This window comes from Sinocyclocheilus grahami, unplaced genomic scaffold (assembly GCF_001515645.1).
Source record: "Sinocyclocheilus grahami isolate Dianchi unplaced genomic scaffold, SAMN03320097.WGS_v1.1 scaffold1330.1, whole genome shotgun sequence".
In the NCBI taxonomy this organism is placed as follows: Eukaryota; Metazoa; Chordata; class Actinopteri; order Cypriniformes; family Cyprinidae; genus Sinocyclocheilus; species Sinocyclocheilus grahami.
This window is the reverse complement of record NW_015506509.1, coordinates 218,210-232,054: the sequence shown is the minus strand read 5'-3', so window position 1 is coordinate 232,054 and position 13,845 is coordinate 218,210. Positions and strand designations below refer to the sequence as shown.

The 13,845-nt window shown below is 35.5% G+C and overlaps 1 protein-coding gene across 2 annotated transcripts in view; it reads right to left on the bottom strand.

Annotated features, from left to right (window-relative positions):
- Nucleotides 1-2,159: 2,159 nt before the first annotated feature.
- The window catches only part of LOC107569292 (uncharacterized), a 22,344-nt gene continuing 10,658 nt past the window's right edge, over nucleotides 2,160-13,845 (bottom strand). Inside the window, exons 2-8 of one of the 2 annotated variants that reach the window (XM_016255345.1) lie at nucleotides 6,412-6,504; nucleotides 6,149-6,297; nucleotides 5,941-6,021; nucleotides 4,499-4,619; nucleotides 3,977-4,029; nucleotides 2,911-3,060; nucleotides 2,160-2,803 (exon numbers count right to left, since the gene is read on the bottom strand). In XM_016255345.1, coding sequence (XP_016110831.1) covers nucleotides 2,627-2,803; nucleotides 2,911-3,060; nucleotides 3,977-4,029; nucleotides 4,499-4,619; nucleotides 5,941-6,021; nucleotides 6,149-6,297; nucleotides 6,412-6,504 — 824 coding nt within the window. In that variant the 3' untranslated portion in view covers nucleotides 2,160-2,626. The remainder of the gene's footprint in view (nucleotides 2,804-2,910; nucleotides 3,061-3,976; nucleotides 4,030-4,498; nucleotides 4,620-5,940; nucleotides 6,022-6,148; nucleotides 6,298-6,411; nucleotides 6,505-13,845) is intronic. The other variant, XM_016255346.1, reaches the window with a different exon arrangement.

Genomic DNA, 13,845 nt, shown 5'->3' with positions numbered 1-13,845 from the left:
ATTAAGTTGTCTCTCATTGTCATGTTTATTTAAGCCCTTTATACTTGTTATTGCAGAAGAGTGTGATGTAGATCTGGTGTCAATGAGTGTGCCTGTGCTATCCAAACTCTTACACTGAACATCTGAAGTCTTTATTTAGCTCCATGGAATTTAGACTATTTGTTGGAGCATAAAGGATCTATAAATCAAAGGACTTAATATTATGACATGTATCTACACAGTAATTTTAAATAGTATGTATTTAATTAAATACCAAACTCATATACACATTTTAGAATAACAATAAAATCCTCTACATTTAGTTGATATTTTATTCTCAAGAGGAACTGGGAATACGTTTTACTTTATGCTTGGTTTTTGAATATAATTGGTAATATTTTCAAGCTGTTGTTAATTTGTCTTGTTTTCAGTGAGTAAAATTGATTTGGAATGTTAATGATTTCTGTATTCTCCCTTGTTGACACTGATTGGCTGGTTCGTAGTTGGAGGGAAACATCAGCTCCGCCTTCATTTTGCCATGGCGTTGCTGGTCTTTTTTCCTGCAGTTGTTAAATTCATCTGGTGGTTAGAGCAGACTCAACTTCTCCACCCTGCCTATATATAAGATATACAATACCGTAGTACAGAATGTTCAACTGTGGGCCTCCGCAGAGGGTTTAACACACTTCACTTGATCCCGACTGTGTGAATCCACTGAAATGTCATGCATTTAGCAAGTTTGATGCGGCCCAGGGGACATTACTACTGCCTGACTGGTGTTTTCTTTGTACTAGCTTCAGTAGATTTATTCGTTTACTTAAACAACCATTCAAAGCCAAAGATTTGTGTTATTTATGAATCCTCAGTGACTACATTTTTTGTCAAAATGAAGTGAATTTGTTTTTAAGAGGCAAGTTATAATGTATGTTGATTCTTCTCTCTTGTCATATTTTTAATGAACTGGAAAATTAGCCAGATTTTGTATATTCATTCATTTTATGTGTTTTATCTGGCCCAGATGGAATGTGTGGACATTTGCATGTTGATTTTTGGCGATAAATCCTGTAATTTCGGTGGAATTGATTTAAATATAGTCAAAAGTGACATAAACAGAAGTTTATTAAATTTTTCAATATTTCTCAGAATGTCAAGATAATTACAGTAAAAAACAAACAAACACATACTATGCTAATCACTAATGAACTCTATTGCTATTGTGTTCAAACATTATGAATTGAATGATATGACAAACACAACTATTTAAGCACTCACTCATACACATACACTTCCACAAGCTAAACAACAATCCCAAATCTTCACGTTTTTCTTCATTTCCCTCCTACTGAGTAACTGAGTGTCTAGATTACACACAAAACCAAAAAAATATAAAACAAAAAATACTTTGTATAAAAATATATGCAGTTACAAAAACTGTAAAGGTCAAATTTGTCATTTGTTGTAGAGACTATTTTGTCTTTGTTGCTTTTTTAAAATGTGATGACGGCAGTGATTCATTAGACATTTCCAGATCTACAGTACATGCAAATGTGTTTAATGAGTGATGTGTCTAATGCGCAAGATTTTTTGCAGTAATTGTGTTATGAGTTATCACTCTACCACTCAAGCTTTTTGCTTATTACACATTTTCAGCTCAGCTTATAGAGAATAATGCTAGAAATACCACGGTCCTGAGTTTAGTTTCCAGGAAACACACATACTCTCTCACACATACTCTCTCTCTCTCTGATTAAATGTATTTTGAATGCAAGAGTTGCTTTGGACAAAAGCATCTGCCAAATGCAAAAATCTCTGTAATGCATAAAAGTCCAGAACCTTAATGAAATGAATCAAATCAAGAGTGGCAAATGCAAAATACTAACCTAGGCAATTGAAAATGAGACTATATTTATGCCAGTGAAAGGCCAGGGTTGATAACCACATTCTAACTGATAAGAATCCTAATTTTAAGAACCGTTGAATGCAGACAATATAGTAACTTTTCTGATGTACCTTAAAATGTAAGGATAAAACTTCACAATGAGGTTCAGTTCGTAAACATTAATGAATTCGACTTCATGAACAACTTTTACATTAACAATTTTTATAGCATTTAAAAATCAAAGTTAATGTAAAAGTATTGTTTATTGATATTTTGTGATAACGCATTAATGTTCACAAACTTTCTATTAAGCATACTATAGAGCAGCAGTGTAGACTTGAGAATGCTTTTCCAGTATGAATACTGTACATACTTAAGATTTTGGCTCATCTAAACGTATAAAACAAATCCTATTCATTATATGCAGTTTACAAATTCCGTAAGCATGGAAGATCTCAAGAGAATTTTTGCACTGGTGGAATCCAAACATATTTGAAAGTGTAAATGTTTGTATATAATTGATCCAGTTTCTGAATTGTTATTCATCAGCTAACATTTCAGGCTCAACTGGAACCGATTTGGTTATTTTATCTCTTGTGTTTACACAAAAGGCTGCCCAGCAATCAGTTTCTTGTACTTTCATCATTGTTTTTCTCAGCATCATCTCCGTTGCAGTTTTTATAACACCTAATGTTGTTGTGCATGAGAAGCCATGATGTTTGTTCACTCTTCATGTTGGTCATTGGATTGATGTTGACAACGAGTCTCTTACATTGGAGTATCGGTCACTTGTGTTTGGGTGGCGGAGTGTCCATTGGTGGGGGGAGATTCTGGAGACTCTCCGTTGATGATGGGCTTGTCCAAAGGTTCCTGTTGAGGCAGAGGAGCCACAGACAGCAGTGTGTTGCCTTGAGTCTCTTCATCCACTTGAAATGAGTCCTCAGCCTTGATTGAGACGAGACATTAGTTAGATATACTGAGCATTGATCCTGCCTCAACTCTAATACTATTGATTCATTTGGAATGTGCAGTGATTAGATGGTCACACTTACCAATCGTAGCCCCTTCGATTGACCTCGATTAGTCTTTAGAAGGTATCCAGCAATTAACAAAGCAGCAAGAAGCAAACCCGTTATCAGAAGAGAGATCAGGACAATTTTAGAGTGCTGGCCCATTCGGGACAACGCCTCCTCTACTTCCACCTAGACACAAACCATTACCAACACAAGTTAGTTGTTTTTTTGATCTGGGGAGGGGAGGGGGATGTGGTGGTGGTGGGGGTGTTGTATCTTAGTTTTTATAGCATTGTATTACAATATTGTGTGAATTAAGTGGAATTAGGTTTATGTGAAGTGTCATATAGTGTGTTAATCTGATTTGTCAGCACAGCTGTTTACACTTATAATGAGTTACAGCCTTACATCACCCTAATTTAACCCTAAACTAAACCACATGGTAAAATGTGCAGTGTTTCTTTTTCGGAGGCCTAATAGGTGTGTATTATTCATATGGACTGAAATCTGGGAGTAACGCGTTATTAAACCACTGCTACGCAAAATCCTGATAGCAGATGTACTATACAGGCTTCCTCTTCCTTTTGTATATATGACCCTGGACCACAAAACCAGTCTTAAGTCGCTGGGGTATATTTGTATAATAGTCAAAAAAACATTGTATGGGTCAAAATTATTGATTTTTCTTTTATGCCAAAAATCATTAAGATATTAAGTAAAGATCATGTTCCATGAAGATATTTTGTAAATTTCCTACCGTAAATATATTACAACTTAATTTTTGATTAGTAATATGCATTGCTAAGAACTTCATTTGGATAACTTTAAAGGCGATTTTCTCGTATTTAGGGCGTATGTAAAGGTGTATTTAGATTTTTTTTGTACGCTCAGATTCCAGATTTTCAAATAGTTGTATCTCAACCTAATATTGTCCTATCCTAACAAACCATACATCAATGGAAAGCTTATTTATTCAGCTTTCAGAATATGTATACATCTCCATTTCCCCTTATGACTGGTTTTGTGGTCCAGGGTCACGTATGTGCTTTCTCTCTTTTTCACCCTGCTTACTTGATTACATGACAAAGTTTTCAGTGGTGCTGACCTTATCAGTGATGTTGTCATTGTTGAACTTCCCAGCCATTCCTTCAGGATCAGCTTCATGAAACAAAATATAAATAAATAAAAATTAAATAAAAATAATAATGTCAGATTTTATTCCGATTGTTCACACCACTGGAATATTTAACATGCACCCACATTATTTTTATTTTTTTGCAATAAATTTAGGCTGTAGAGAATTTTAAATTCCAATTCAGATTGAAGTGAGATAACAAAAAGTATGCAGAAGTTTTATAGTTTGAATTTATATGTAAAAATGAATTGAAATTCAATGTTCATTTTTAACTATATGATAAACTTTGAATGTTGGCTTTATAAGACGGATAGATGGATGTTTGAAATGCCATCATCTATAGACATTTGTATGTATTTCATATTTATAATTTTAGATTCATATATTTTTATCATATTTAAAATTAAAAAAAAATTTTATGGGGTGATTTCATGACATTGACAGCAGTGTTTTTGTGGTACAGCAAATAAATAACAACAAGACAATACAAACCTTCAATGCTGTCTCCATAAACAATGATCTCATCAGTGTTGTCATTCTGATAGATTTCAAGTTTGCAGTCTTCACCACAGAGATGTTCTAGAACACTCTGTATCCTGACTTTAGTCTCTTCCTGTTAGGTGAAAGGGTTTTTGAATAAGTAATAAGTGTAGGATACATATATATATATATATATATATATAATTTAACATGTAAACCGGAGGTAAAGAAAGCAGAGTGATGCATTAAGCCTTCCTCTCTTTTTCTCCCCTTTCTCTCTCTCTCTCTCTCTCTGTATCTCATATTTCTTTCTTTCATAGAATGTGGTGTAATATGACGCCTGTATGTTCAGGTTCTCTCATAGCAACAGCCTCCCCTTCCACTCAATCACAGCTCTCCAGGGAACATTGGCGAATAGAAGAATATCCATAAAAATGCCATTTTGATCATAAATGTTATGATTAACACTAAAATAATCATGTTGCTAATAAACTGAACAAACTTTCAAAAATTAAAAGTGTATAAGGCATTTTTGCTGGAGACGGATGATTTTTTATGACAGTTTAACTTTATTTTTGTTATAATAGGTGTCAGATTCGTTCCAAATTTGAGCTGAAATCATCAAATGTCATGAAGTCTGCTTTAGTCACTTACACACACAAGTCATTCATGATTTTTTTTTTCTAATTTACTACTCGTAGCAGATACTTTATTCTACTGAGGCTCTTTACTGACTCTGAAACTAAACCTAGAGGCCCGACTGTGTATCTTGGCAGAGTTTCTGGCGTGAATGCCGAACTGCCGCCACCCATAGAATGTAATGGAATGCCATTGATGTGCAGGCCACAAGGCCTCTATGACGGGTCCACCCAGTGAGCCTTAGCACAAAGCATAACACACTTATTAGGGTCTATATGGGACGACTTATAAAAAGACTTGTTGTATAATGTTGTATACAGTCATATTGGCAAAAGGAAGACACAACTAACAGTCTGTTTATTGTTTTGTCTGAGACTAAAGGCTCTGAATGGTGTTTTTATTTTTTTATTATTATTATTGTGGATTATTCTGATCACACTTTAGTGTGGGTTTCCTGAAATGTAATGGTATGCGGGTGCTGTATGTCCCGAGTGATCAGCATACAGTACATTGCAACAAATTGCATTGCAACAAATATTACAACAAATATTAGAATTATGTCTAAATGGTAATAAAAAACTGGTTTCCTTTTTCTTTTCATTGTAGGGTGTATGAGTCACTATTATAATCTACAATAATATAACAGCATATTGTTCATTAAACTAAAGCTTGGGTGAGTTTTCCAACTCTATACTTAATTTCGGCCTTTTCAAACTAGTCAGGATGGATCTAGAATCAGCACTGCTACTATTATATAATATTATTTCCCCAGATTCCACCCAATTATCACAGGATAAATCCAGACCAGTACTTACACATGTGGAGGAGGCCTTTAGTTTCAGCATCACATCATATTTGTATTGCACTGGTATTTTATCCACACAGACCACATTGCCCTGCAAAATAAACACAAATATAAGACCAAAAGTCTTCTTAACCTAACAGTACACATAATCCAAATATTGATTTCTTTTATAATGTTTTAACATAATGTTTATGAGGTACGGTATAGAGTGTCTTCACCTTAGAAGTTGCACTGTTTATTTCAGGTGGGTTTGGCTTGGTCTGATCTGGGGTCGGTGTGTCAGGCTGAGTTGACTCAGTGGTCTCAGTTTGTGGCGTCTCTGAATCAGGTGACATAGTGGGGAAAATTACAATCTGGATCTGAGGATCTTCCGTGAGGGAAATAGACTTGTAATTAGTCATTGTCATAAAGAGCCGTTTTTTGAATACAGTTTAATATATATATATATATATATATATATATATATATATATATTAATTACCTTTGTGGTGCACCTTTGCTGTTGGAAGGAGTGGATCACCATCCCCATGGGTGTTGATGTTTGAATCTTCATGCACTTTGTCACAAATCACAGCTGGAATATAAGATAAATGATGTCACAGTGGCTAATTCAAACTAACTGCATCCAAAGTGTCAAGATATTAAGTTGTGATACTCTAATTTGAATCTTTCTTTCTTTTTAATACCATCTCAAACCTACAATCTTTGTTTGGTGGATGATAAAATACCATAGACTTGCACTGATGTGTGAAAAACTTGTTGCATCTTTCCCAATAAGACTCATGGCTGTATTAGATCAAAAGGGTGCTTCTACTAAATACTGAGCAAAGGGTCTGAATACTTAGGACCATGTGATATTTCAGTTTTTCTTTTTTAATAAATCTGCAAAAATGTCAACAATTCTGTGTTTTTCTGTCAATATGGGGTGCTGTGTGTACATTAATGAGGAAAAAAAATTAACTTAAATGATTTTAGCAAATGGCTGCAATAAAACAAAGAGTGAAAAATGTAAGGGGGTCTGAATACTTTCCGTACCCACTGTATATATATATATATATGATAAATGATGTCACAGTGGCTAATTCAAACTAACTGCATCCAAAGTGTCAAGATATTAAGTTGTGATACTCTAATTTTAATCTTTCTTTCTTTTTAATACCATCTCAAACCTACAATCTTTGTTTGGTGGATGATAAAATACCATAGACTTGCACTGAAGGAGGGATCTGAGCAAGAAATTAATAGTTGTTTTTTTCCTGTAAGGATGCATTAAATTGCTAAAAAGTAACAGTAAAGACTTACATTCTTATAAAAAAAAACTATTTCAAATAAATGCTGTTCTTTTGAACTTTCTATTAATCAAAAAAATCCTTAAAAAGAAATTACTGCCCTTTCCACATAAAACAAAACAAACAAAAAACGCATCTGTCTCTGGCTCAGCACCAGCCGGCGAACGCAGATTTGAATTTCCACAAAAATGTTAAGCAGCTGTTTTCAACATTGAAAATAATATGAAATGTTTCTTTAGCAGCAAATCTGCATATTAGAATGATTTCTGAAGGATCATGTGACACTGAAGACTGGAGTAATGATGCTGGATTGTGATACAGTGTTTACAGTACTTTGGATAAAATAAATGCATCCTTAGTGTGCATAAGAGACTTCTTTCAAAAACATAGAAAAATCTTACTGACCCCATGGTAAGGCACCATTCACATACTTTATTCAGAAATTATTATAATAATTAATCAGCTTTAACCGAGCTGTAAATCATCAATGTTGTGTTGTCTTGTCACAATAGCAGTGTTCCATAGACTCAAACCCAATTACTAGGGGTGCTCCGATTGATCGGTTACGATCACTATCGGCCGATAATCGCTTTGGGATGATTGATCGGTGGTCTCTAAAAAGGCCGATCTCAAGCTGATGATGCTGCCGTGAGAGGTTTGACATGACATGAAGCGGCACCATCTCAGTCTTTGTCTGGCGCTAGTGAAACTCGCCTTCGTATTTCTTCATTAAATAACATATAAAGTAATTTGAAAACCTTGTATGAGACGTAATTTCACAAACAGCATGAGTGAATCACTGCGCGCACTCTCTCTCTTTCTCTCTCAAAATCTGTCTGTCTATAAGCCAGCTTCACACTGCACAGTTGACACAGGAATTGTCACTTGCACAGTCGAGGCAGTGTCACATCGTCACTAAAGTTTATAATTTGCATTTCTTTTTAATTCTTGCCAGTGTTTAACCATTCAGCGCTCACACGCTCTCCTGGAGACCGTGCTCATACACACTCACAGCGCACACACATAACGCCAGGTTCACATTACTCCATTTGCAGTGCTTTTTCTCAGTGAATTTTTTCTGCACTCATGTTAACAGATCAGAGCGTTCACACTGTACATGGTTGCGCTCCGGCAGTGTGTTCCAGCAGAGCAGAGATCAGAGATCGTTTCCACACGGAGTCTATTGCTGCGCTGCAAGCGCTGATTTAAAGTAACTGCGCATTGTTTGCAGTAAATATGAACATGGATTGACACGAAAATGTAGTAATTACACCATAAATGCATATTATTAAAGTATGTGTGTCTACTGTATTTCACAGTCAACACATATGGCTTTTTGGCTAGGTTTAAAGGGAAAGAGCACTTTTAGATAAAGAAGGCAATAATAGATGGCACTCCTGGAGGTAGGAAAACAAAGTTCTTTATGAACAGCAGGATCGCTTGTAATAAAGATTTAAATGCAAAAGAAAAGGCAGTAGAGCTGACTATTTCTGTCAATGGTAAGTTTGTGATAACGTAAGAAAAGTAGTTTAAATGTTTTGCCACTTGCTTGAGCAACTATATATATATATATATCTAGAAGTAAATGCAAAAGTAAAAAGCATTAAATAATGTGTTGCTTATATTTATTGTGTTTAAACATATCTGGGATAGATTGTATTACTGTACTGTGTAAAAAAAAGAATTGCAATGCTGAAAAACCATTTTCAGTGACAATGTTTGGATTTGAAATCAAAATAATGGATAAATGTTGTGTTTGTGGTAAACAGCCACGGATCAGTAGCGGAGCTAAGAATGGGAATTCCCCCCATTTTCAAAAATGAAATTCAGGCCCTGAATAAATGTCTAAAAATCCTGATTGGAGTATCACTATAAATAGTTATAAATGATAAAAAGAAGGCTTTAAAAAGATCGGTATCGGTGATCGGTATCGGCAGATACTGCTTTCTGTGATCGGACTCAAAAATCCTGATTGGAGCATCCCTACCAATTTCCCGTTTAATTGAGTTGTTTCCTGTCTTCACCCACAAGCATTGTAGTGTATGAGTTAAAACTTGTGTTAGAGATGACGCGTTGAGCCATGGAGCTTATGTGGGCGATGTGAATTTGAATCTGTCCGGCAAATATTTTTCTTATTCTGTCCTATCTATTATGCTTCTTTAAAATCTTGCTGGTGCTGGAGTTGGTGAAGCTGGTCCTGGTTTGACTAGAGAGTTGAATGACAATGTGACTGACTTTGTTTAATTGGCCACATCCAAACTAATTGAATTGAATGGCAAAAACGTACAAAACTCAATCTTTGTAATTCAGAGGTATGTTTAGCATTTGCTTATGCTTAACTCTGGTTCAAGTCGATTAAATTGCATAATGTTTTTCAGAGCCAGAGGAATGAACACTGACCTAATTTCTGAACAGCTCTGCCAAAGGCTGCACTGGTCTGAATCAATGAGTTAAATGTGCTGTGTGTAATTAATAGACTGATTGAGCATGGATACATCAGCACAGACTGAGCTAATAAAACCTAATAAAAAGAAGCATAATAGATAGGACAGAATAAGAAAAATGTTTGCCAGCCAGATTCAAATTCACATCGCCCACATAAACTCCATGGCTCAACGCGTCATCTCTAACACAAGTTTTAACTGATACACTACAATGCTTGTGGGTGAAGACAGAAAACAACTAAATTAAATTCCGTGTGACATCAGTGGTTCAACTGTAAAGTTACGAAGCTAGGAGAATACTTTTTTGCATAAAGAAAACAAAAATAACGACTTTATTCCACATTTTCATCTCTACTGCGTCACTTGTACACAGTACCATGACGCGAGCGTGTGGCGGCGCTGACCCAGATCCGGCATAATGACATCATCACACCGGATCTGGGTCAGCACCGCCACACGCTCGCGTCATGGTACTGCCGTGAACGCGCGTCCACAAGTGACGCAGTAGAGATGAAAATGTGGAATAAAGTCATTATTTTTGTTTTCTTTGAGCAAAAAAGTATTCTCCTAGCTTCGTAACTTTACAGTTGAACCACTGATGTCACACGGACTACTTTGTCGATCATCTTGGTACTTTTCTGGACCTTGAATGTGGTAGTTACCTTGCTGTCTATGGAGGGTCAGAGAGCCCTCATATTTCATCAAAAATATCTTAAATTGTGTTCCGAAGATGAACGAAGGTCTTACGGGTTTCGAACAACACGAGGGTGAGTAATTAATGACAGAATTTTCATTTTTGGGTGAACTAACCCTTTAACCTCACCCCTCCTTCCTGCCACAAGATGTCCTGACCTCTGACCCCGTCCCTGCCTCAACACACTCCCCTCTGGACACCACAGAGAGAGTCAATCAGAGGTTAAAAAGAGAATAATAGTGAAAGAAACGGAGGCAGGGAGATGGAAAGAGCAAATAAAAGGCTCCTAATTATGTCTCCGAGATCTTTGTGGAGCCATTTCTCATTTGCACATTATTATGTGCTGAAAAATGTGATTTATGTGATTTTCTGCTAGAGATGTTTTGAATAAAGGAGTGATTCTATTTTAAGAGATATTTTTTCTGTCTTTGGTCATGTGTCAGTGCTCAGCATGATACACATGAAACCTAAAGCGAGACAGTACTGAGTCAGATCACTGTCAGAATGATTTAGTGCGCTCTAAGACATCCGTTCCATCCATTATAATGAAACGATTATTTAGAATTATTTGCATAATTCTCTTGAGCAAGCAGCAAACTATTCTCAAGTTCACCACAGTCTAATTAATTCTAATCGATCTTTTGATTGGTCACACACAAAATATTGGCATTTTAAAAAAAAGTTTTGGTAATCAGCAATAAGATGTTTTTATTTAGCCTGTAAATTAAATAGCCATGAAAAGTAATGATATAATATGATATGGTAGCGTTTCTCTCTTGGCTGAATCTCTTCTGTTTGTGTTATTATATTTATAAGTCTGGATAAAGTGTGTTTAACTGTATTCTGATGCTAGCATTCTAGATTTTTCCAAGGTTTCAAGGGGAAATGCACTAAGAATGAATTAGATTGATTTGCATGCGCTGCCTTGTTTTGACTAAAAGAGTTATGCAAATCGGTAATGGCGCAAACACTAACCAAGAATTAGCTCTAAATGCTATTTGCACAATGCAATTCCCCATCTTTTAAACCGGGTTTGAGTGTTAGTTTGTGGTGGTGTAACCGTTTAGTGAAATCGGCCTAAAGTGTTTTGTAAATTAGATTTATAAGCAGGTTTAGGTAGCTTCACGAGAAAAATACATTCCACTTCTGTGTAATACATGCACTTTCCAATTTTGTATGTGTACTGATTTAGTGAAAAGATTCAAACCAGGGAATTTATAGTTGCTAAAACAGTCAATTCTTTGTCATGAAAACTTTTAACATTTTTATTAGCATCGCCAACTAAAGAAATGTATAATATTTCTCCTCCACTGACATTCAGACTAATAAACTGTGGAAATTATCCTTAGAAATATTGTTTTCATTATCCTTAGAATCCATGTGAATCCCTTTATTTGCTTTTTTTATGTTCCCAAAAGAAATAAGCACAAATGTGACTTTAATATCTTAGTTGTGTCTCCTTGCCAGCAATGAGATTAAATGGAAAGCTAATTGAGACTTTTATATTCTTATCTTGACAGAAAGACCCTAGACATGTGTCTCTAGACCAGTGTTTCCCAACCTTTTTTCTGCCGTGGCACAGTTTTGATAAGTTAAAAATCCCACGGCACACCACTAAGCACTGAGAAAAAAATGGAAAGGGGAAAAAGTATATATATTTTAAACACTGCATCGTCAGAATTTGGTATTGGGGCTTTATATATGATCAGGCACTAAACATTTTATGAAAATCATGCTCAAATGGAGTTAACAAGGTTTTTTTTTTTACCATCGAATGATTGAGGTACGTGTTTTGTCCGTCATTAGCACAGCCACATCTGAGGCAGTAAGTGCATAGCATCAACTTTTTCATCAACTCACAGGTTCTAAAGTTACTGTAGCTATATGGGAGCTCAGATTTTCTTGTTTAATTTATTTGTTCAGAATCTCATGATATAAAAGATGAACTGCTATGCACAGGATATTTAAAACTTACAAAAGCATACTGGCTACAACTATACTACAAATGCTAACTCTTCTCCACTCTTCAAACACAAACAAAAAAACATTAGCCTTTATAGACATAGTGTTTCTTGAGTAAAGAAAACCCACACACAGACATAAGGATGACCATTAGCACTGATTTAAATTAATAATAACGAAATACAATAGAGATAGGAAGTTATGATAATTTTCCACTGCACACCTGGTTGGGAAACACTGCTCTAGACCTTCAGAAGAGATTAATAGCATCTCAAACTGTGGTCAGGTTTGCCTTGAGATTTCATTATAACCTTTCAATATGAAAAACTATAGTTTTTAAAATAATTTTACTGCATAGCAGCTCTTTATTCTAGCTGCATGCCAGCAATTGTTTCAATTATTTCTGTGTTTAAGACTCCTGACTCCTTTTCCTTTGGTTTCTGACATTACAGATTAATTCATGCCAAGGGTTTTATTTCCATCACCATGAGCTGAAGTCACCAGATGGGCAGATTCAAATCATGTTTTCTCCTCCTCCTCTTCTCCAGTATCCACCCTCCTGCTTCTCCGAGCCCCTTGTTCTTAGCATGACCTCACCTCAACAGTATTCACTCATTCACTCGCTCCCCTCTGGGCTCCTACCAGCCTGATATGGCTTTGCTTATTTCCCTTCCTATTAATTGGTTAAACGGAGACAAATGTGTGTGGTATCAGACGTGTGTGTGTCTGTGTGCCTGGTATTTCAGAGGCGTATTGTTTGGATGTGTTAATTTAATTTAGAGGCTCTTGAAAACAGAGCAACTGTGCAAACAAATCTTAACCAACACAGTTTTTTTCTTAAAGATTTACTTTGCACAGTGGACAGCTTGCTGAACCAAAACATTATATTAGATATATGTCAGCACAAAGATAACATAGAGGTAACCTTAAATTGACCCTTGACTGGAAATTGGAATCCTTTACTATGCTTCACTTCCTTCCACCCTTCCTGTAATCTGACAGACAAATAGTTTTTTAATGACGTTTATCTTTCAGCAGTTCTGATAAAGCAGAAAAACTGTTTTCGTGAATTCACCAAGTTTTATAGTAATAATGTTTAACATACTGTTCAAAATGTAAAATTTAAAAATATAGTATTAAATTAAATACATATATAAATTAAATACATATATAAATAAATTAATATAATGCATACATTGGAAGAACAGTAAAAAAAGCAACTTCTGAACATTGGTAGTTTTACAACAAACTACATTGAACTGAATCATGTGGAAACTACTTGGAAAGCATTAAAGACTTTGCTCTGAAGGTGCTACGTAGTTCAATTTATTCTGTCAAGATAGCTGACAGAATAAATTAAACCATATCAATAGCTCTGAATAACAGTGGCCTGTATAGAGGGAAGGCACAATAGAGCCCATTACTCAAAGAATCATATGAAAGCATGGCTTCAGTTTGCCAGAGGGGATATTAGTGACCCAGTTGTGATGTGAAAAAAGATTTTGTGTTCCCCCCCCCCCCTTTTT